We start from the raw sequence: 24,319 nt of genomic DNA on the forward strand, positions 1-24,319 counted from the left end.
CCGCCCCCCTCATTCCCAGGCAAGGGCTTGGGGGGAATGAGCCGGGAGAGCCGGGTCCCGAGCCTACAGAGCCGGGAGCAGCTGAGCCGCCGGCGCCTCGGCCGCCGCCGCCTCCTCCTCCTCCGCCGCCGCCAGCCCGGAGCCTGAGCCGGCGGGGCGGGGGGGAGAGGAGCGAGCGAGCGAGCGCCGCGCAGCAGCGGAGCCCCGCGAGGCCCGCCCGGGCGGGTGGGGAGGGCAGCCCGGGGGACTCGGCCCCGGGGCGGGGTGGGAGGGGGGGAGAAGACGAAGACAGGGCCGGGTCTCTCCGCGGACGAGACAGCGGGGATCATGGCCGCGCAGGTCGCCCCCGCCGCCGCCAGCAGCCTGGGCAACCCGCCGCCGCCGCCCTCGGAGCTGAAGAAAGCGGAGCAGCAGCAGCGGGAGGAGGCGGGGGGCGAGGCGGCGGCGGCGGCAGCGGCCGAGCGCGGGGAAATGAAGGCAGCCGCCGGGCAGGAAAGCGAGGGCCCCGCCGTGGGGCCGCCGCAGCCGCTGGGAAAGGAGCTGCAGGACGGGGCCGAGAGCAATGGGGGTGGCGGCGGCGGCGGAGCCGGCGCCGGCGGCGGGCCCGGCGCGGAGCCGGACCTGAAGAACTCGAACGGGAACGCGGGCCCTAGGCCCGCCCTGAACAATAACCTCACGGAGCCGCCCGGCGGCGGCGGCGGCGGCAGCAGCGATGGGGTGGGGGCGCCTCCTCACTCAGCCGCGGCCGCCCTGCCGCCCCCAGCCTACGGCTTCGGGCAACCCTACGGCCGGAGCCCGTCTGCCGTCGCCGCCGCGGCGGCCGCCGTCTTCCACCAACAACATGGCGGACAACAAAGCCCTGGCCTGGCAGCGCTGCAGAGCGGCGGCGGCGGCGGGGGCCTGGAGCCCTACGCGGGGCCCCAGCAGAACTCGCACGACCACGGCTTCCCCAACCACCAGTACAACTCCTACTACCCCAACCGCAGCGCCTACCCCCCGCCCCCCCAGGCCTACGCGCTGAGCTCCCCGAGAGGTGGCACTCCGGGCTCCGGCGCGGCGGCGGCCGCAGGCTCCAAGCCGCCTCCCTCCTCCAGCGCCTCCGCCTCCTCGTCGTCTTCGTCCTTCGCTCAGCAGCGCTTCGGGGCCATGGGGGGAGGCGGCCCCTCAGCGGCCGGCGGGGGAACCCCCCAGCCCACCGCCACCCCCACCCTCAACCAACTGCTCACGTCGCCCAGCTCGGCCCGGGGCTACCAGGGCTACCCCGGGGGCGACTACGGCGGCGGGCCCCAGGACGGGGGCGCCGGCAAGGGCCCGGCGGACATGGCCTCGCAGTGCTGGGGGGCTGCGGCGGCAGCAGCGGCGGCGGCAGCAGCCGCCTCGGGAGGGGCCCAACAAAGGAGCCACCACGCGCCCATGAGCCCCGGGAGCAGCGGCGGCGGGGGGCAGCCGCTCGCCCGGACCCCGCAGGTACACAGCTGAGTGGGGAGGGGCCTGGGGCGAGCGGGGTCCTGGGAGTGGGTGGCGGCTGCGGGGAGCAGGCCACAGCCTTGGGATACCCCCAGTCCGGGGCCCCCACTGCTGGGGAGCTGCCATTGTCTGGCTCTTCTCTTAAAATGGCTGCCTGTCTGCCTTCCTCTCCTTCCCTCCTTCAGCCTTTGTGTGGGGCTTTCCCTGAGGTGTTTGCTCCCCTTCTCCCTCCCTCCTGGTCCCCTCGAACTCCGGGGGTCTTCAAGGGGGTGTGGGGCAGAATGTGCGGGGAAGGGCCTGGCCGGGGTTGAGGGGGGTGCTGGGGGCTCAGGTTAGGGGTGTGCGGTGTTAGGAGCTCGGGAGTGGAGTGAACAATTCTTTGCTCACCTGCCGCTCCTCTCTGCCCGCCCTCCTGTCTTTCTCTAGGCCGTTCCCCATCTGTGCGTTCAAGGAGGGGCCCCTCGGGTTCGGGGGTACCTCGAGGGAGGGCAGGGGCCTGCTTGGGGGCAGCTAGAGGCCGGCTGCGGTTCACCCAGGGCAGCCTGGGCCATCTCCTGTCTTAGTCTCCGTCGGCCCAGTGGCCTGGGCTTCTCCCTGGAAGTGCTGGTAAACAGCTGAGTGATTGGAGTAGTAAGTGCAGATTGCTTTGGTTTGGGATTTGAATTATGGAGGTAAAATCCTTCTGTCAAAGCCAGGAGACAGTTGGTCTTAGGTTGACATCCTATCTGTGATCTGATTGGCTCCCCATCTCCTGCTCTTGGCCATTTATAATTGCCTCTGATGTAATGGTACAACAATCCTGATGAGCTCATAAACTTTTACACTCTGCTTTTCTGCCAGAGATAACCCAAACCATCGCTGCCACTATCTGCCTTTTATTCCAGAGCTGAAATTGGCTGTGACCTTGAGGAGGGAGGTTTAAGCAGCAATACTGTATCAGCAGGAGCAGAGTCCCAGACAGGCTGCCCTTGTTACATTGTGCCGAAACAAAAGAGGAGGCAGTGGCATTTTGCTTGTACCTTGGATTTATTTTGCTTGTTATGTTTTATGCAGCCTGAAATAGATTCTGTGTTGTCAGAACAGTAGCTGAGTTTTTCTCTACAATGGGTTTGCTGTTTGTTTTGGTTTTGTGACTTTCCTGATGGTATAAATGACTTCTTTGATGGCTCTGAAGATGCATTTGTCTTGAGTAATTTTGACCCTGTTCGCTTTGCAGAATTGAAATTATTTTACTGGGGTTTTTATCGAGTGACAAATGTGGGATCTTTATGGGAGGGGGTAGGAGGAAAACTTTTATTTATTTATTTTGAGAACTGGAAGCTTTCTGAGAGAGAATTTCATATTAGGTTCAAGTGTTCTGTTTTAAGGACGACTGGCCTCATTCTTTGTTTACATGTTGAGTCTGGTTAACACTTTCTTTTGTTAATTGAACTTTGGGAGAGCAGCTCAATTTAAAGAGAAGCCGATGTCTTTCATGATCTTGTGAGGGACTTTCTCCTAAAGGCCTGGTTTGGTGAAATTTATCATTTGTTCCTGAGATATCAAAAAGGCTAGTTTTGTATTTTGTCATCTGTTATTTTAGAGCTTTGAAATAGAGGTCGACTGTTTTTTTCTTTGCATTTTAAGGTATGTTCCATTTCCCCCCCATCTTCCAAGATAATAAAGATACCACCTATAATGATACTTGATATTTGCTTAGAAATGACAACTTTAAGGTACATTTTTATGCATTCTGTTTTATTTTAATTTTGCTCTTCGTACCTCTTCATGTTCTGCCTTCAGTGCTTTTGTCAGGAGTCCTGTATCTTTTCAAAGAGGGGGAAAGCTCCTTTCATGCCCCCCGCCCCCTGCCCCAGCAGTATTCAGTTGTACCTTCCTGCTATGAGATTTTGTTCACTGATGAGTTGTGTTCCTTCCTCATTCTAGAACTGCTTTTCTCTTCTATTAAGGTAGGAATTTTGAAAACAGTTGTGTTAAATGGCAGGTTTAGAGTGCAGTGCCTTGACTCCACATTGTCCATAGTGTTCTGTGTTTGGGCAAGAAACTGGGAGAATTTTAAATTGAATCTCTAGTGTCTAGAGGATGAGCTTAGTCTTAGCAAAGAGAACATTCTCTTGTCTTTGGACAAGAGACATGCTACATCTCTTTTCCCTTGAGGGGAGGGGGGCTGAGTCATTTACCTTTTGTAAACTATTAGAGGAGTAAATTTGGGCTAAGTCAAGGTTCATTTAAAAGCAAAAATTAAAGTTGAAAAATAATATTCAGGCAAACACTTTGTTTTTGGGGGGTATAAAACCAACTCTTGCCATATAGTGATTTTCAGTCATTAAACGAATATTTGAGCACTTCCTTTGTGCTGAGTACTATGCTGTGTGCTGAGTAAATGGTAGGAAAGTAGATACAGTCCCTGTTTGGAAGTTTGTGCTGCCCTTGGGTGAATTTTCGGTTTCACTTTTAACATCACCATTCCTAGCACTTCATACAACATAGATTCCTGTTCAATTTCATTCCAGTTGCCCTGATGCCCAGAGAATGGGCTAGTGAGCATTCACTTGTGGAAGAGACAGTGCAACTTCCAGTTTTGTGGTAGTCTCTATGAGGGATGTAGGTGGGTAGATTTTGATAGGAATTTCTCTTTGCTACTTAAAGGATAAACCTCTTATCAGACCATGATGCCTTATTCTTAAGCATTCTTAAATAATGGGGTCTTGCTCTGTCCCTTTCTTTCCTTAACTGAATCTTGGATTAAGACTGTTTTGCAGAGAATTGATTGACATAGCTAAGGTTGTAACGTTCTCATTTGACTCTGCCTTTATGAAATAAAGATTAGCTGAGTGTTTGTATTGTGGCTCTGTCTTTTTCACAGGAGCCGGAAGATCCCAGCAGGCAAACTTTCCCTTTAGGGCTTTCCATAAGTAATACTGTATCTCAAGGTGTTGAATCCTGCTACTGATGAGATACTTTTTAGTCACCTATGCACTTGAACCTCGTGTAAAGTGTTTTATTGGGGATGCTTTTAGCTCTAGTACCTTGAGAGTAGTACCAGCTCATCAAAGTAAAAAATGAAACAGAATATGTAGTCTGGGATCAAGATGGATTTGATTGTAGAAGTTTGGCTGTTAGTTCTTGCTATGGAAATATCAGACGATATTTCTAACTCCTGGGAAACAAATACAGGCATCTTGGGCTTATTATGGGAATGCCTACTGGCAGAAATTCTGGGCTGGCTAAAATACAGGACTCTTGGAACTCTCTCAAGTAGGAGGGACCAGGAAAACCACACTGAGACGGCACTTCATTGTGAGGGCTTCATGTTTCTCTACTGTCCGTGAGGGAACTAGGGGTGATGGGGGTTGGGATGGTTGCAAGAGAAGAGAAAGCATCAGGACCAAGGTTGGCTTCTTTGTATTGGGCCCTGCAAGGACTTTTTAAGGTTCCTTCCTTTGTGTGTGACACAGAGCAACCAGTAACCATGACAAGTGGCACCTACTGTAATAAGATGTCTTGGATTGCATTAAACATTCATCTGTTGGATTGGCTCCTGTAGGGTGTGATGTCTGCAGCAGGCTTTAGCAATGAGGTTAGTGGACTTTTTTTCTAATGTGGAAATAGGCTAACAAAGTAATGGTCAGGACCCTTTCCAATCCTCCCCCCCGCCCCTCTGCCGTTGTATTGATTGGCTTCAAATCCCAAAATTCTAGAAGCAACTGAAATGAACCAAGCAAATATATGGTTAAAATACGGTATTCAAAATAAATTGGCACCGAATAGTTCTTTCATGCAAGTGAGCTGGGATACCTTGGTCTCTAACATGGAGTCCTAATTCCCATGGCTTTTATGTCTGGGTTTCTCCTTGTTTAGATTGGTCATTATCATTATTGATGCACACTGAGTTGTGTGTGACACAGTGGTGAGGAGTAAAGAGTGCAGGATTCAGGAGGAAGAGGCTTTGGTTCCACATGCAGATCTAGATTAAGCTGTGTGATTTGGGGCAAGCCACTGACCTTGGGTTTATTTTCTCTTCATCAGTAAAGTGAAGTTGGTGGACTGTATGGCCTTCTTCCTCTGTGATGCTACGCATTGGGCTGTGCTTCCACACCTAACTTGTTATGAAGGCAATTTCTGCCTGTACATTGACCAGTAGGGGTCTTGAGACCATCTTTCTTCCCTTGGGCTCGAGGAACTCAAGGCTGTTTTCTCTTGAGGGTTTACAGGAACAAGCTCTGAACAGTTGGGTACCACAATGGTCTGTGGCCCTTTACAGAAAAAGCCTTACCAGACTATTTTGTTTTGAAACTGTTTATGTTTGTCATTAGTCATTCCACCTGGCTGGTGGTTTTAAAACACTAAACATTAATTGAAAAATTGGGCAGACTTGATTAAAGCAAGTCTTGAAAAATAGTTGCCTCAAAATCTCTAAGAGGGGATTTTGGGAGTAGATTTGGGGTGGGGTAGGGAGTGGATAGTCATAACATTAACACTCTGCTTCTCTTGGGGGGATAGGAAGGTGGGGAGAGGTAGCATTAAGTTCTCCAGACTCTTCAGGTGTTTGGGCAGGTCTAGGTCTGGTTTGGGCAGTTGGTTGTAATCTGAGTGCCTGAACTTGCCCTGTAAGTTTTGCTGAGAGAGGAGCAAAAGTTCCTGAGACTGGAACGGAAAAGCTAAGCATTGCAGGGTCAATTTCATAGGCCTGTTGCCTTTTCTCATACCCTTAGTTTTTTAAACTATGTGGTGTGTTTTGCAAGTGGTCCTGGAAACGCTATTCTTTCCCTTCTCCAGCACACCTGAATTTCCATTCTTTCTCCTCCTGGCTGGATAGTTTAGAAGTATAATTTAGGCATCTTAGAGGTATGCTAGAAGGAAGAAGCTTCCCTTTATAAAAGAGGAAAAAAGGGAGAGGAAAAGGTGTTTGATAATTCTCTGCTTGACACAGCAGCTCCTTCCTCTTCTGAAGGAACCAAATGTTTCAGAGCTTTGTGTAAATACTTGCTGAGCTGTCAATATGTACCCAGGAGGTTTCTGTAGTAAGATGTAAACGGCTCTATAGAATGTTTGACAGGCAAATTAATAAACAGTTTTCAAGCAAAGATAATGCTAGTCTGTTCTCATGTGGTGGAATAAAATAACTTTGGAGGAAAGGAAATGTGGATAGGGAAGAGGGTAACACTGGGGGTGTGGAGGCGTGGATGGAGGCTAGGAGAGATGATCTAAAAGAGACTGGAAGTGAAAAGACACTACGCTGGAAGAGAAGCCTCCATGGTCCTGGGTCTAGGCGTAGTTCAGGGCACATGGAGCCCCGTTCAAAATGGATTGCAGTTTCAGAGAGAAAATAAACAGAAGTCTGGAAAGAAGATCCTAAGTTTCAATAGTGAGGTAAGTGTGCTCCAAAAGCTTGGTTTATGAGACTTTGAGTTTTAAAGCCTTGTTCTTTTGGAAAGGTTTTGTAGTTTGGTGAGATGTTTCTAGGGTTGGGTTTGCATTTTTGGAATACCAGAAAGGAGAAAAAAAGATACTGCAACTTCAGCGTCGTCCTCAGCCTCTGGCTGTGGCTCTTGGAATTATAAGCCCGCTTTAAGGGTTGGGTTTATTTGTATAGTTTTTACTGGACTTCTTCTGTGCATCATATATATGTATATTTATATATTTACATATATATTTACATATATATTTACACACACACATATACATATACATATACATATACATATACATATACATATACATATACATATATATGTATATGTATACGTATATATATGTTAATGCTCCCAAGTTCCTGGGTTAGTACAAAGTCCAAATGTTTGGGGACTCACTAAATCCTGCCTGAAGGGTTATATGGATAGATTCAATCTTTGTTTTTGAAATTGCCATTTTAGGATTAAAAACATTTCTGAGTTCCTTCAGTGAAACATTCTTTTTGTGGAGGAAGAAATATTTTAGAAGTATTTTAGCTGTGTGCCTGTGGTACTCTGGTTTGGTAGCCTTGTGAGATAACCAGATTTATCTTCTAAAAATCTCTTTTTAAACAAAATCCACTGACTCTGACACTGCTTTTCTTTACAAGAAGTGTTTTTAATGTTTATTTTTGAGAGAAAGAGACAGAGTGTGAATTGGGGAGGGGCAAAGAAGGAGGGAGACACAGAATCTGAAGCAGGCTCCAGGCTCTGAGCTGTTAGCACGGAGCCCGATGCGGGGCTTGAACCCACAAACCGTGAGATCATGACCTGAGCTGAAGCCGGACGCTTAACTGACTGAGTCACCCAGGTGCCCCAAGAAGTGTTTTTATAGACCAGAGTCCTGCAAGTGTCTTTTTGATTTAGCATAGCAGTAAGGAATATGAATGTCATTATGGCCCTGACCATAATTTTTAGGTTCTGCTGACTTACCAAAGGCTATCAGCTTGTTTTAAAACAAAATTCAAAAACTTGCGTTGACACAGACAGTGGTTGCCCAGGCCTTTGTCAGTGTGGTGGTAAGGATATTAGAACATGAGGCTCATTGCTGAGAGTATAATTTTTAGCTCAGGGGGATTTGGAGATTCAAATGGAAATAGGAAATAGCTCTATGTGAACACACCAGTTAGATATTAGGAAGGGACTTAAAAGAGACAGTATCTGCTTCAGAGGAATTTCGTTTTCTTGGTGAAGCATGCTTATGTGCATACATCTGGAAAACTTGCAAAGCAGGGTTTTATAAATGGGTATAGACCAACCTAAGTGTATGGGCTGAAGGAATTCCAGAATAAGGAGCAATCAGAGTTGGGCAAGGTTAACCTGGGACAGCTTTTCAGAGGCAATGATTTGTGAAGCTTAATGTTCAAGAGGGGGAAAGTTAAAATATTAATTTGCCTTTTCATACCGCTACTCTGAGTTCCATGGGCTTTATAGAATCCAAACTACACAACCCTCCCCAGACCTGTACTTGTCTCATTCTAGTGACTTTGAGAATTTGGACTGTAACTGTAAAATTCCGTGAGAGTGGTTCCAGGGTCTTAGTGGTTCTTGTGGTTATGTGGGGCCTTTAGTACAACCTGCCAAGTTCTTGGCCAGTTCAGGGGCTCTTTTGTAGTAATTTCGGGTTTGGAAGGTTGTGTCACCTTCAGAGTTGTGTGCCCTGGACAACTCTGCAGTGACGGTGGTTTAACTTTGGTTGGAGAGCCTGTTTTTCTTCTTCTTCTTCTTTTTGGTAGAGTTAATTGAGTTTTTTTAAGCAAAACAAGAGTTGTGAAGTACCTGTCCAGACACTTAGGCTGCTGCTATTTCTGAAGAGTTGGGAGCTGTGCTGAAGCTGAGTTGCTTGGATGAGACCTTCTATTGAGGGTTGATGGGTGGATAAGCCTGCATGTACACAGTTTGCCCATCTGTTCACAGAAATGGCCTTTAATATTGTTTTTGATTAGGTTGGCTGTGGCCAAGAAGCTCATAAATGGTGCAAACACATGCTTATTCCTTATGGGAGCCTCTGCAATGTAGTGATTTTGGTTTCTCTTTACCTGCTGATCCATGTGTGATTGGAACACACATGATTTCTGGCACTTTTCAAGGACTGTAAGTGGATGCTTTAACAGCTGAAAATGCATAGAGAGTCCAGTGCCAGGCTGCTACAGGGCTTTCACCTGGAAGAGAAGGATAGGTTACACTGTTCCAGAATACAAGTACGGAGTGGAGTCTTAAATACAGATTCTAGTTTAGAAAATACTCTGGCATTTGGCAAAGCAAATTTCCAGTAACTCAGAATTAGGGCGCAGTGGTTCATCTGCCATGGATAGCTGGTGAGTAGGGGCTTGAGATGAACTCCTTAGTCTAAGTTTTAGAGGAATCCAAGTTAGGGTGAATGTGGAATTAACTATCTTGAGTATTCTTCCCTGAAATTGTGCCCCCCCCCCCCCCCCGCCATTCAAATGGATGGAATTAGTTTTTGTTGAATGTAAAAGGACATCTGAGTGAACTTTCATTTGTTTTTGTTAGTCATTTATGCATACTAGAAGATAGTCTTGGGACAAGTTGAGTCTTTATTTACCAGTGGCTTCTGCATTTTCTAAGGGTGTACTGCAATGAGCAGTCTAATGCCAAGAATGCATTCCAACATGCTGCAGAGTAGGAAATTTGATCCCTAAAATGTTGACTTAGTGTTGGTTATGGTACATATTAGAAATCACCCAGTAATCCAGGACAGATTTTTGTCGCCCTCCAGGAAGTTAATGTTGATATGAAATACTAAGGAGCTTGGGGCACTGGGGCTATGGGCTCTGCAGGCCCAGAGTGCTGCTTAAATTGCCACCCATATGAAGAGGAAATGTGCCATGTGCTTTTTTTCCTCTTCTACATTTGGGCTTCCTTATGGCTTCGTTGCTTCTGGGTTCCCAAGTCTGCAATGTTAGATATTAGACTTCCTCCTCCCTTGGCACGGGCACATTTATGATTTTCTGTGGCTCATCACCAGCAGCCAAGATTTTTGTATGCTTTTTCCCTCTTAAACTTGTTAGCTTTCAGCTTGCTTGTTTATAGACATCTCTGTTAAAAGGAACTCCCTGCTCAAGATCTAGCACCAGCATGACTGCAGCAGGGGAGTTTAGGGGTTGGTGTGATACCAGTCATTTAAAAACCCATTTGCCGTGTACTTTGTGTTTTTTATTTTGCCTCCTGTTTCCCTTGAGGTCACAACTTGCTTGCTGGGCATGAGTGCATCTGGGTCCAGCTGTTTACTCTCAACTGACTTATGCCGGTGTACTTTAAGAAAGTGTGAGTTCAGCCACGTGGTAGATGATTGAAGTGCATGGCCCCTTCCTTTTAGAGGAAACAAGTATGTCTTCGGCCTCTTCTTGCACAGTGATTTCCCCCTCTCTCTGCGTGGACCTTATTATGGCTTTCTCTTGTCCTTAGCGAACAAGTCACCTAATGCTGGGAATTAATTGCTGTTTCTTGCTGTGCCTTGCCTGGTGCATACAGATGGCTTTCTCTCTTTTTTCCTCTGTTACGAAGGTGGTGGAGTTCTTGGGTTGGTCCAACAGTGGTAGACTTCTAACTATTTATCTGTTTAGGAATCTGATTGCCAAAGATAATTCTATTATAAAGGACTGCGGGAACGATTCTATAGGTAGTTTATCCGTAACTGTGTCCTGGGCCACGGATAGGCTGAAAGCCTCACTGAGATCCAAATTTTCAAATGATGGCATGTTGAGGGTGAGTATTAATGATAGCAACCATGCATTTGAGCACTTACAATGTGCAAGCTCTATGCTGGGTCTCTCCATGAATTTACTGATTTAATTTTCAAAACCATGTGAGGTGGGTTTCTAATGTTACTCCTCCTACTTTACACATGAGGAAACAGTAAAAATGAGAAATTTGCCCTAGGGCAATATGCTAGTAAAAGGTAGAGTTCTGATATGAATCAAGGTTTGTCTGATTCTCTAGAGTTGTAACGTAAAATACTAAATTTGCTTCTCTAAAATAAATGTTTTAAGCACTAAGGCTTTTTGGGACATTATTTTTGCAATGGCCCAGACCTCTTAAATGGGGTGAAAGACTGAAAAGTTACAATTTTACATTATGCCTAGATTTCTGTCCATTTAGAATTTTTTTTAAGTTTCTGATGAGTGGCCATGTGATCCCAGTGTAAGAGTTGGCAGCATTTGGTCCTCAGGCCACTTTCTTTTCGGGAGGGGTCTTTGAAAGTGTTGGTGGGCTGGGGGTGGGTGGGTGGTGGATTGAGGCTCAAAAATAGACTCCTTCACTTTGATCTAAGTGAGAGTAACTTGCATTACAAAAATATTTGCAGAGTGATTTTACTTTCTATGACTTGGAGCACTTGCAGGAGAGGCAAAGATTATTGTCTTAATTTCCACTTGGGGAAAGTGAACACAAAGATTAAGTGCCTCACACAGAGTTTCCTAGTAGAGTCAGCTCTAAAACCAAGGTTTAAAGTTCCCTTAGGCTGTGTGACTTTAGGCAAGTCACTTCTCTGAATCTGTATCCTCAACTGTGTAATGAGGAAAAGTATCTACCTTGCAGGCTTCAATAAATATTAATGAGATATGTGAAAATACTATTATCAAATAAAATTTGAACATGACTCCTGGTTGGTAGAGGCCCCTGCTTGAGAGGGGGATAGTATTGGTGGTTAAAGACTGTTGTTGATCTTCACTGAATTAAAAGCTAGTTGGTTAAGTGTCTGACTCTTGATTTCGGCTCAGGTCCATGATCTCACAGTTCGGGAGATTAAGCCCCATGTAGGGCTCTGTTCTGACAGCATGGAGCCTGCTTGCGATTCTCTCTCCCCCTCTTTCTCTGCCCTTTTCTCCCTCTCCCTTTCAAAATAAATAAACTGAAAAAAAAAAAAAGCTATCCCATAGTTTTTAGCTGCATCTAAGTTATATTAATACTTAAAAGAAAAAACCAACAAATTTTATTAAGTACCTGTTGTCAGTTTGAGAGACAGATTTGTGCAGTGGTTCTCCAGGGGATGGGGAGTGGGGGGTCCCTAACCATTAGCCTCAGCATTACCTGGGCCCTGTTTAGAAATGCAAATACTCGTCTAGACCTACTGAATCCAAAACTTTGTTTTAACAAACCCTCCAGGCCATTGTGATGCAGGCCCAAGTTGGAACTACCAGATTTATGCATCTATGCTCAACTGGGCTAGAGTCCATCAGAATGACCCGAGGGGCTTCTTCCAGATTACACCATAGGCTAATATTTCAGATGTATGTGTTTCTCCCAAGATGTGAAAGAGTTACTGGATACAGAAAAGGTTAAAAGTGCTTGGGGTTGGGGGAGAAGTAAGGAAATACTTTTGAGATGGATCTTCTATTATGCAATAATGATAAACTCTAGTGACAGAAAATGTCTGTTTTCTTTATAGGGCTTGGGGACTCCCTGCCTTCCATTTCTCTTTCTCTTAGCTCTTTGGTGACATGTAGCATGAGGATAATCTGAATCTGTGGTACTGGTTGTTTGATGAAGGTGGAAAAGATAATTTTAGGATGGTGACCTGTGGTCTCCAGGTATGACCAGCCAAGTAAATTGCTTAAGAAAGTGATTCTTGTAGATGCCAGTTTGGAAAGCTTTAATTGAACACCATGATGTCCCTTCTGCTTATGATGGCTTGTGATCTGAGAACAGGACCTTCAGTGATCTGCTGGTCTCTCAGGTCATCCTCAAAGACCTCCCTCCCTCTCTCACCTGAGCCCCAGTGGCTAGCCAGTTGTACTGTGATTTTTCCTTTCCTTGTGTCTCTTGTCTTAAAGTCCTAGCAAATAAACCCATTAAGTCAACTCCTGACAAATCACCCATCGTTGAAGTAGATGATGTCTCTCTAAGGGGTGGACATTTGAGCCAAGACCTGTCTCTAGTTGTATGTAATAAATAATGATTGTACTTGACCCAGAAATGGAAGTTAGAGAAATGGTCAGATAATAAACAGTAACCATGCAAAAGACCTAGTGGAGAACCCGTGTTCTGGTACACCTGTGCTTTCTGAAAACCTGATGTGGTTTCTGTATCATCCCCAATACAAGCAAGTTTCCTTGTACCAGGCCTCTTTTCCTTCCTGCCTGAGGACTGAAGCTGAGATCACTGTGACCCGGCTGCAATGAAGGCTGAGGCTTTCAGGAGGCAGTATGCTGACAGTTTGATCTGGGATTTAACATTTGTATGCACAGACAAAAATTCCAGTAGGGAGTTTTATGTTCTTTGTGTGTGTGTTTGTGTGTTTTAAACTCACTTTGTCGTCCCTCTGCCTTATAGCTTTCTTTATTTTCTCTGTTCTTTTTTTTCCTCTTTTTCATTCTGTCCTCTGGTGTCTAACTCCGTTAGCAGAACACAGAGCGCATGGAGGCCTCTGTAACTTTACCACACCAGAGCTGCGTAAATGTTTTAAAAGTACTGGAGATGCAACTTACACCACTTTCAGATCAACATCATTTTAGTAAAAATTCCTGATATCTGTGTACCTCTGTTGGAGTTGCCTGGCTAACTAGCGGCAGCCAGTGCCTTTATCTAATAAACTAACAAACAGAAGTTTTCCTAAATGATCTCTACCTCTTCTGCTCTCTTTCCCCACTTTATTGCCTTGGTCTGGAGACTGTTTCTTAGCCCTCCTTGATCTGTTTTTGGGGTTGTGTTGGGACATGACAGATTTGTAACATTTTTGTTTTTCTTTCTGGTCTGTGATTTGAATTCTCTGCTTTCCCAGCGCAGCTTTGAATCGGCTTCTTTAAAACCCCTGCATAAAACCTCAAGTGACCAATATGTGGTCTCATTATGGTATTTTGGTTTAAAATAAAATGAGATTGAGATAGCTGGGTTCATCCACCCAGACACATTCACCAAAAGGAAATTCTGTGTGCCTTGAATAAAAGTGTATGAGCCAAACACACTTGGGGGTAAGGGGGTGAGGAAGAGATAAATTTTAGCTAGATTTGCATAACTTAGCATGCCAAGTACACATCTCAATTTGATTATACTGGCCAGAGATAACAAATAAAGAGGAGAGACAAATAAGCTTCAGAAAAGACAGCTGGTAACATTGGTCTGGTCCAATGTATTTCTAGTATAAATGATGAAGCCAGGGTCTCCTATACACATTTGTGTGAACAGTGGTGTAGAGAAGGTTGGTACCAATGTACTTTTGGAGCTTTGAAAAGAACTGGACAATTTACGGGACTCTTGGCTTTTCATTCAGGGAATTGTTGACCTTAAAAAAGCCTGAGGATTTGGAGGCACTATAATCTTAGTAAGGTTGGCTGTGCCCTGGGCCATTCTTTAACTTACTTGATCGTGCCTGTTATAGTTCAGAGTGAACTTAGGGGGACCAGGTGAGAGACTGGCATTTTTGGAAAGTGGTCCAAGGCAGCACTAGGAATTAAATAAACACAGTGGCATTGCTGCTGCTTCTCAGTGTCTTTACTGAAATACAGGACTTGATTGGACTGATGACAAACGGAATCTCCGACTGCATGTAAATCAAGTTCCTACAGCTCAATGATGTGTCACAGACACCTTTTATAGTACAGAAGGAGAAATTTTGGCAGGATGTAGAACTGTGCACTTAGAGAAATTTAGGATCTTTTTATATAACCCATGCAAGACCAGTCCAAGTTTGGAGTTATAGATAAAATAAAAGGAGTGGGGAAAAGGAGAGCTTTTTAAAGAGAAAGCAAATGAGGCCTTAAAGTTTTATGACTAGGAGCAGTTTTTGCCTTTGCCTTTTTTTGTTTGTTTTTGAGCAGTTATCTGCAAAGCAGTTTAATATGGAAGAAGGAGGAGTATTTTAGAAACTAGGTCAGAAGTAGGTGTGATTTAGAAGTGTTATCTTTATTGAACTTTATTGAAAAGTTGCTGGGGTGGCTCAGTCGGCTGGGCTGACTCTTGATTTCGGCTCAAGACGTGATGTCACGGTTAGTGGAATCAAGCCCTGCATCAGGCTCTGTGCTGACAGCGTGGAGACTGCTTGGGGTTCTCTCTCTCCCTCTCTGCCCCTCTCCCGCTTGTGCGCACTACCCCCCCCCCAAATAAATAAATAAACTTAAAGATAAGTTGCTGTGTACCCTCCTGGGTGAATCTCTGTAAGGTTACATGACCCTTGCCTCTCCGTGTATTCCTTAAGTGTACCATATGACTTAATGATAAATGACAAATGAGCAGGGCAGAAAATGTCTAAAAAACTGCACCACTTAGTTGGGCTTGTGGTCCATCCACAAGGTCCTTTCCCTCCTAGAAACACCAAAGGGTGGTTTGTGGGAGAAAGTACCTTTTCCTGGTGTCAATCCATCCCACCTTATGTGGGTAGCAAGATCTGCCCATTGTTTTTAATTATTGGGCATTTACTGGGATGCAGTATCCCAGCTGATCTTTCTTGCACACCATCAAGATTTCCTAGACTTTGATCATATTCCCTGTTTCTCAGTTTTGGGGATAATAACATTTTTTTTGGCTCACTTAATTACCCAGTCCTGTTACTGACTTTGAAGCATACGATAGTTGGGACTTGCCAGTGTAATAAATCTTAGTGGCAGAACTTTTTTTTGGAAAACCTGTGAGTGCCTACCTTCCTTTTGCCAATTGCTTACAGTAACTCAACAAATACTTCCCGAGCTTCTACAATGTATCAGTCACTGTGTTGTGAACATGGGATTCATAATTTCTGCCTCCATGGAGTACTTTCTAGTGGGGAAAGATGTAAGTAAATAATCACAAATAACCATAATTAAATTGTAATAAGTGCACTGGAGGAGAAGTACCACATTCATTCAGTAAATTATCTTCCAACCATTTTTAAAAGTAAATTTCTATTTATGATTACCGTGGCTACTGGGTGACTTTGTAATGTTGGGCTCTTGGGATGGGTACTGGCCAGTTCTGATTCCCTTTCCCTTCACTGCTCCAGGGTCAAGTGTTACAGGAAATTCTCCATCTAAGATTGGACTTGTAATGGGCTAGAGTCCATTGTTTCTCATCGAGGCTCTTCTTTGTGTGGAGATGCATTGCAGGACATTTGGCATCCTGCTCCCCAGGTAATAAATGCCAGTAGCACCACAGAGTTGATATGATAACCAAAAAAAGGCACTTTGATACATTTATTTCCAAACACTTCTCAGGGATTTAGTACTGTCCTGGTTGAAAACTATTGGGCTTTATTTACTGTCAGGATTCTTGGGAGGAGCTACTGAACAAATTCCTTTGGGAGAACAGACTGAAAGTAGATGGAGCTTGAAAACTGGACTCAATCCTTTTGATGTCTGACTTGTGTGTTCTTGATTCTTAAGCATTTACTTTGAAACTTTGCCTTCAACCCATTCTGCTCTTCCTCTTATTGAGGGTAGAGAGAGGGAAGTAATGTCTGTTGTATGTATAGTTTATGAACTGGTACTTTAACGAGCATTTCACATACCTAATCACTTCAGCTGTCTCGTATCTTTGTTAGGTTTTAATCCCCGTTTTACAGATGGTTCTGGTGCCAAGGGAGGTGACTTGTCAAAGCCTATACTTTTTTCTCTGTTTTAAAAAGCATAACCTTAATTTATTTGATTGTTAGTTAACCTCTAATTGACCACTTTGGGTTTCTGGTCTGGAATGCATGGGGACCAGACCTTATGTGTTCTGGTTGCTAAGCTTCGTTTCTAGAAATTTGGGACTTGTGTAGGATGATAATAGCTAACATTTTGGGTGTTAGAGGATATAGCAGTCAATTAAACACACATCCACCTCTAGTTCTTCTAGACACATACCCACCCACTAGCTTATATATTCTAGTCTAGGATATAAACATTAAGCAAGATAAATAGTAAACCATAGAGTGTTCTAGTGATACATGCTCAGGAGAAAGATTTGTCATGGACCAGGTATAAGAGGTGTGCAGGATTGAAATTTTAGATGGGTTCACCAGGGAAGACCAGATTAAAGTGTTATTTGATGTGAAAGAGAGCTAGACTAATACCTGAAGAAAGAGTACCTGGTGGAGAGATAGTGAGGCCAGAGCATATCCTGCTGGTTTGAGGAACAGTGTTTTGTTTTAATGTATCAACTCATTCATTCATTGCTGAGGGTGCTACTACTATTGTCTCTATTCTGTTGTTGCAGAAACTGAGACAGAGAAGTTGAAGGCATTGCAGGGGCAGAGCTCTTAACCATTATGTGGGACTGGCCACCCAGGGCCAAAGCATTTCCTCTGCACGAACAAGGTTAGGAATTGCAAGGCCTCTAGAATTTCACTTTCTCTTCGACAGTTTTCCTACTTTTAAAGTAGGAAAGTTTGTTTTACACACAAATCTTTACCTTCCTGGAGCTTATATTCTAGTCTAGAATACAGATGATGAACAAGATAAGTATATAGTACGTTAGTGATACGTGTTCAGGTGAACAAGATAATCCAGGGACCGGGTATAGGAATTTAGGAAAGCTTGGCTTTGACTGAGAATGCTGCTTATTTGGGAATCTGGGAATCTGAGGTGCATTCCTGATTGTTTCTCTGTTGGCCAGGCACTGCCCTCTTCAGACCCTTTCTTGGCTAAGGAAATTGGACATGTGCATCTGCGTTCTAGAGTCACTTGGTGCTAGAGATGGGAGGAGTTTGGGAAAGAGGGCATGTAGCCCAAATGCTCCTAGACTGGACGTGAGAATCTCCTGAGGCGATTCTTGGCCCTGTCCCAGAGCTGCTGATTCAGAATCTGGAGGGCAGGATTCCATTGTGTTGCTGAGGAAGTTAAGGTACAACCCGGTTAGTGCCTTGCCCCTCCCCACCCCCAGCTCACCCCAGGGAGTCAGTCAGAGAACTGGGATGGGGACCCAGGTGTCCTCTCAGCTTAGTACTCCTCACCATGTTGTGCTGCTGCCTTACTCTTAAGATTAAAATATTGTATAGAAGGGGATGTTTAATTTTGTCAGATGGCATTTCAGTTCCTGTTTAATCATCTTCTTGAGGCCTTACTGTTTTTAGAGCCCTGGGATTGAAGCAGCACCTAAAGAGGAATTCTTTCTCAAGAAGTTGTATGGTTTCTAGTGTTTTGAGGCACCTGGGTGGCACAGTCAGTTAAGTGTCCAACTCTTGATTTTGGCTCAGGTCATGATCCCAGCGGTCGTGGGATGGAGCCCCATGCATCGGGCTCCACAATGGGTGTGAAGCCTGTTTGGGATTCTCTCTCTCTTTCTCTCTCCCTCAAATTAAAAAAAAAAAAAAAAGGAAGTTGTATGGTTTTCTCAGAGGCTTTTGTAAGTCGTTGGAAATGGGAGAGATTCGTTAGCTAAGTTTGGTCTTTCAAAAAAGTGATCTTTGTCATTTACAGAAGAGCATTTTCTGTGTGAAAGGTGGCTAATTGAAAGTGTTCTGGATGAGAAAGCCTTGATCATTTGTTAATAAGTTCATTAGTTTGGTGCTGTAGCTGCATTATTTGAAGGACTCTTTCTGGAACCCAGGAAGAAATAAAGAAAATACCAGCCACCTGGTTGTGGTTTTTCTGGCATGTCTCTTTTGGGTGGACAGCTGTGAGGTGGTTATTACAGTTGGCTCTCATAATCTGTTTGAGTTTTGCTAGATGATTCAATGACTCTTACCCCTTTGGTCTCTCTTTTTTTTTTCCTACCCTTAGTTAGCGTTCTCTGTTCATCTGATCTGGAAGGATGGAGCACAGTAGCCTGAATTTCTCTGAGCCAGGGAGAGAGGCACCTTGTTCTCTATCACTTTAGAGACAGGTATGGGTTGGAAGGTCAAGTCTGATGTCTGGTTGCAGCCCCTCTTAGGGGTTTGGTCAGGCTGGTGCTTCAAGTGATGTCTTTGAAATGAGTTCTTACTTAGTCTGCAAAGAGGAACATGCCCTAATCTTCTAGAATTGTTTCTGTAAACAGGGGCGCTTTGATGGTTCAGTTGGTTGAGTGGCCAACTTCGGCTCAGGTCATGATCTCGCTGTTTGTGGGTTCCAGCCCTGCATCAGGCTCTGTGCTGACAGCTCAGGGCCTGGAGCCTGCTTCAGATTTTGTGTCCCCATCTCTCTGTGCCCCTCCCTTGCTCATGCTCTGTTTCTCTCTCTCAAAAATAAACAAACATTTTAAAAAATAGAATTGTTTCTGTAAACAGAATAGGGTTGATTTTCATTGAGTTTGGATTTAAAAAAAAATTGTTTTTAATGTTTATTTTTGAGACAGAGAGAGACAGAGCATGAACGAGGGAGAGGCAGAGAGAGAGGGAGACACAGAACCCGAAGGAGGGTCCAGGCTCTGAGCTGTCAGCACAGACCCCGACGCGGGGCTCGAACTCATGAACTGAGATCATGACCTGAGCCAAAGTCAAATGCTCAACCGACTGAGCCACCCAGGCACCCCTGGGTTTTTAATTTATATTCAACTTGGACACTTGTGGAATTTGAAAAGATTTGGTTTTTAAACCTGTCTCTTCAGAGTGGTAGATGTTGGTAATTTGTCTCTCACCATAGGCAGATGACCAGTTTGTTTAGAATGTGAATGAACTAGAACTAGAATGAATTGTTTCCCATCTCTTGTAAAGTAGAAAATTTGGGGTATGATTCTGAGATTAAGAAGGATAATAAGAATCTTGGGCTGAGTGGGTTTGATTTCCGGGGTCAGGTGTTGGTATGTCTGATGAGATATTTTTCTTATCCTATCATCAACTTCAATTTAGCTTCAGAAAATCTTAATGACTCTGGTGAGGCCAATAGGAAGTTAAGGAATGTTTTATTGTCCTAGGTCACATAAACAGTAAGGAAACCTGTTTAAACGCAAACCCAAATGAAGGAAGTCTCTTTATTTTAGGAGGCAGAGTCTGGGGATAGAACTAAACAGATTTCTGGGCAGTTTCTCTTCAGTTGGAGTAAGGGTTTTTGAACAATTTTCAAAGCCACGAAATACTGGAAGAGTAAGTAAGAAAAGGATGAGGCGGCTTTGGATACAGATGTGTGTGGCTGGGGAGGGGGACACCATGAGAATGACTTATTCTGGTTAACTAATGTGTACCAGGGTAAAAAGGGTGGTTCGTTTTAGGGGAGTCTATTCTGTCCACCCTAGGATCCCAGTGGAGCCACGTGGAGCTCGCGGGAAGCTGAAAGCGTTGGTTGGGAGAGTCCTTACCTTTTATATTTGTCCCCGCCTGGAATGCTCCTCAACAGGGGAGGGTCCCTGGATCAACAGCTGCCGCCTGTCCCTGTAATCACAGGAAGCTGAGGCCGGGTGCCTTTGTATGGGAGCTCCGCGGCCAGACAATAGTTTGTGCTGGCGGGGCCATGTGGCGAGTCACGTGACCCGGGGCTGTTTTCTGCCGGGGTCCTTACCCATCTGTTCTCTCTCGGCTCTTTCTGGGTTATCAGGCGCCAGTCCAAGTCCTCCCAGGCAGCCAGCTTCATGGCCAGAGATTACGAGCACTAACCTTCCTGGCAGGGGCGGTGTGGCTTCGCGTTTATGCAGATTAGCCATGTGTTTCTCACTTCAAGGCGTTCCACAGGAAAAGCCTTTTCCTGTGTTTGGCTCTCAGTGGGCGGTTCCCAGCTTACTGTACTGGGACTCGCGAGCAGCAGGCGTGCACGAGAGGGATCACAGTACACTGGCCCCCTCCCATTCCACCTCCAGTGCTACGTCACCACAACACAACCGCTCGCGCTCTCATACTGTTGGTGTCATTCATTCGGTGCCAAGATTGCTTTAAAAAATTCCCTTGGCCCCAGTTCAAACAGGAGTACAGCTGGGATGTGTTAGATTTTAGGCAGTCTGCCCTCAATTTGAGATGAGTTATAAATAGCAGTGCCGACTTCCTTAACTACCGCTCTCTGAGGTAAAATGCAGGTTAATTACTGTGGGAATCAATTAGGGGGTTCTTTCGGTTAAAGAGCCAGGGATGCTTTTTTTTTTATTGTTATTATTAAAAGTCATACAACAAATCTGGCCAGGAATGAATTGAAAACACAAGGAGTAAGGAATAATATTTAAATGTCCAAATTCCAGGGTATGGCACCAAGTTTATACTGGCCCCGTCTAGTTGGCATTTAGGATGACAGAACAAATGGGAGGCAAGACTTCTGCTTTCTGATGGACACCGTCTCCGCAGCCCCGGCCCATCCATCTCCCCTCTTGTTCTTGCCAGTCTTGGGATACCAAATCTGGCTCCTTACGGTTGCTGCCTGGTCACGTCCTTTCTGCGTCTTTGGATTGAGACCAAAGCCTGGAGCTTTGCTCAGTCGGACTTTCACTTCAAGAACATTGAGTTTGTCTTTCTTGGTGCCACTGCAACATGGTGTGATACATTTTGGTGAATAGTATCTTTCTGCCTGGAAGTTTGACAGGAGGCAGGGGAGGGCGGGGGGCTTCTCTGCTCTCTTCTCTATCGGTCATGGTCAGAAGTTGGAGAATTTGAAGTCCAGTTTGTTGTATCCCAGCAACCCTGAGGATTGTTATGGCTTTCCTTGGGGTCAATAAGAAGTTGTAAGGGATCCTGTTAGCTCACTGGTCTGGAGGGGCATGTAATTCTTTCTGCTTAGGATAGGGGGACTCTATGCAAATGGACAGTCTACAACCTGCTAGAGGAAGGTCTAGCCTACTAGGCCTCCTTGGCTTTGATGCCCCTAAACTGTGTCTTTTGATGCATTTTATTTGACAGGCAGTTTGTCAGTAATCTGGAAAGCGATAAGTGGTGGATGGAGGTGGATTTTTTTTCTTATGCCTCTTTCCCCCCTTTTTAAATTTTTATGTTTTTATGAATGCAGGAGAGTATATACAGCAAGAGGCCCGACTTCCCTGATCAAGGGGGCAGCGTTTTCCTCTCAATTATGTGTCTTTGTGGCAGAGCCTTTGCTTTTGAAGTGTAATCACAGTAAAATCTACTCCTGTGGTTTCCCATTGAAAGGATTTCCTCTCCATCATTCCCAGAGTGGAATCTCTGGCTCTTTGCAGCCAGAATTTGGTGTTTCCCATCCCCTGCCTCTTTCTTGGTGTCTGCAGACTGCTGATACTGGCTTTTCTGTCTTGCATGTAGTAGGGATTTTTCTGGCCTGAGATTGCTCTTTTCCAGTAAAACTGATTAGTGATGATTTAAAGCCCCTTTTCTGTTATGAGAGATTGGAAGATGGCATTTCATCTATAACTGCAAATCACAAATCTTTCACAATGGTTTTAAATGTCACAAGTATGAGTTAGGTCCCGACTTACCTCCCCTTTTGATATGAGCAAATGTTTAACTTGGACATGAGATCGGAGTAATCAGATTGTTTGAACTGAATATATTTTAGTTTGCTAAACTGAATATTCTGTTGATTAGAACTCTTTGGTGAAGAGAGGAGGTCAGAAGTCTGATGTCCAGGAAAGGGAAATGTCTTAGTTTTATTTTTAGAATAAGAATTTCTTTGATTTGCATTTATTTTTGGACTGCAAAGATTTCCTAAAGTTGATGGAGAGATCCTTGAAATGCTTATTAACTAGCCTCTGCTAAGTAGGTGTCCTCCATTGGGGGTGCAGGACCCTAGATATGAGGGAGGAAAAGGTAACTAACTGGCCTTTAGCCTTTTGTTTTTAAGGAGTGGGTTTGGGGATGCCTTTGCAATTTTGAAGACCTCTCTGGTGTAGGATGGCGCGTAAGATTCTTCTCAGAAGTATGCTTGTTTCCCCTTAGCTGTTTGTTCTACCCTGCCCTCTTTTTTCTTCCAGTTCAATCCACATTTTTTTTCTTCCCTCAAAGTCATAACCTGGTTCAGGGTATGCCCCTGACCCTACGGTTCGAGGGTTTGATCTGGACTTTGTCCCCAGAGTAGCCCCTGCCTACTTCTTACAGTAGGGCAGCCTGGCACAGTGAAATTATACTGCCCTAACTCTGCACTTGGGGTCTGTGGTGGTGGGGCAGGGTGGGGGACGGCTCTGAAGGTAAAACACCCGATCTCTGGCTTCCTACAACGTAGTCTTGAGAGATGCAGTCAGTTAATTAGACAACTAAGTGCCATATCTTAGGATTCTGACGGAATTTGCCATAGGATGTTTAGAAACGTGACAGATCAGACTGTGCTAAAGAATGGGAAGTGGCTTCATGTTGAAGGGTTGGGTTTCTGCTAGTGGAGTCCATTGTGGACAGGAGGGCAGGGCAGGGTACCATTGCGTGGAGCCGGGCTTGTATCTGTGTGGGGAATTTTGGGGTGAGGATGAAAAAATGTGTAGAACTGGAGCACATTGTGCAGGGCTTTGGAGCCAGGCAGAAGCACTATTTATCATTATTGATAATGGCTACTATTTATTGGGCATTTAAATACCAGGCACTGTGTGTAGTGTGTTGTGTGCGTTTTAGATGAAAAAGTCACTGTTTAGATGGGCTTGTGTTCAAGGTCAGACAGTGGTAGAGTTAGGATTTGAACCCAAGTCTGTAGATGTACTACATTCTTTGCTCTTTCTATGCGATAGTGTCCAGGATGTAGACAGGGAGTTTGTAGCTATTGTTGGACAGGGAAAGATGAAAATGATTTGTGGGCATTGCTCTAGAACTGTGGAGTCCAATATGATAGTCACTAGCCACATGTGGTTATATGAATTTAATTAAAAGTAAATAAAAATAATCGAGTTCTTCAGTCACACTAGCTATATTTCAAGTACTTAATAGTCACCTGTCACAGAAAATTTGATCGGACAGTGTGTCTAGATCTCAGTAGTACACATCTGAATCATCCAAGGATCTTAAGGGGTGGAGGGGGTGGGTGGGCCCAAGCCCTTGCAGACTGTATAGTGCCTGCGTCTCTCCCTAGAGATTCCATTTGTGAAATTCACAGAAAATTCTGATCGGTAGCCCTGGTTGATAGCTGCTGCTCTAGAAGCTCCATAGTAACCATGGTAATGACTGTCCCTCTTGTGTTGTGGGGAGACCTGGACTGACAGAGATACCCAGAGTGGGCTGGTCTCCCTGTTCAGTAAATGTAGTCTCTTCACCTGGGAAGAGGGTGTCACCTGGGAGACACATGGAGAGCAGCTGCAGTTTGGGATGAGATGAGGATCTGGTCGTTATATGTGGCATAACTTAGCTGCGTAAGCCCCTGAGCTCTGTATGGGGAGGACTGGTGGTGTTTTGGCTTCACTGCCAGGTGTATCTGGGGAAGGCCACATGCCATTTATTACTCACTAGTCCAATTGTTGTTAAATCTGAATTTCCTAAAAAGCCCCAAAAGAATCTGTGTAGCTCCAAAATTAATGACTGAGAGCTTTCTTAGAGCTTCTGACACAGAGGCAGGACTTAAACAAAAATGGTTTATGTAGGATGATTGAAACAACACTTTAATAATGTTGACATGTAGTAGTAATTTGGGATACAGTTTTATTGTGATTCACTGTAGTTTAGAAACTTGAAGGGTGCTCCCATCATCATTGCTAACCTTTTTAGCTGA

At 45.1% G+C, this 24,319-nt stretch overlaps 1 protein-coding gene and 1 long non-coding RNA gene across 4 annotated transcripts in view; one reads left to right on the forward strand and one right to left on the reverse strand.

Annotated features, from left to right (window-relative positions):
- The first annotated feature begins 267 nt into the window (after nt 1–267).
- ARID1A (AT-rich interaction domain 1A) overlaps nt 268–24,319 on the forward strand; it is a 69,660-nt gene continuing 45,608 nt past the window's right edge. For 2 of the 3 annotated variants that reach the window (XM_025925832.2, XM_086716128.1), the window contains exon 1: nt 268–1,467. In XM_025925832.2, coding sequence (XP_025781617.2) covers nt 328–1,467 — 1,140 coding nt within the window. In that variant the 5' untranslated portion in view covers nt 268–327. Of the gene's footprint in view, nt 1,468–5,948; nt 6,841–24,319 lie in introns of those variants that run through there. The other variant, XM_086716129.1, reaches the window with a different exon arrangement.
- LOC147577860 (uncharacterized) lies at nt 19,636–20,135 on the reverse strand. The gene is made up of 2 exons (XR_015254558.1): nt 20,046–20,135; nt 19,636–19,825 (listed from the first exon to the last, which is right to left on the reverse strand). It is a non-coding gene; the product is annotated as an uncharacterized LOC147577860 (long non-coding RNA).

Source organism: Puma concolor, chromosome C1 (assembly GCF_028749965.1).
Source record: "Puma concolor isolate L17-30 chromosome C1, mPumCon1.1.hap2, whole genome shotgun sequence".
Lineage (NCBI taxonomy): Eukaryota > Metazoa > Chordata > Mammalia > Carnivora > Felidae > Puma > Puma concolor.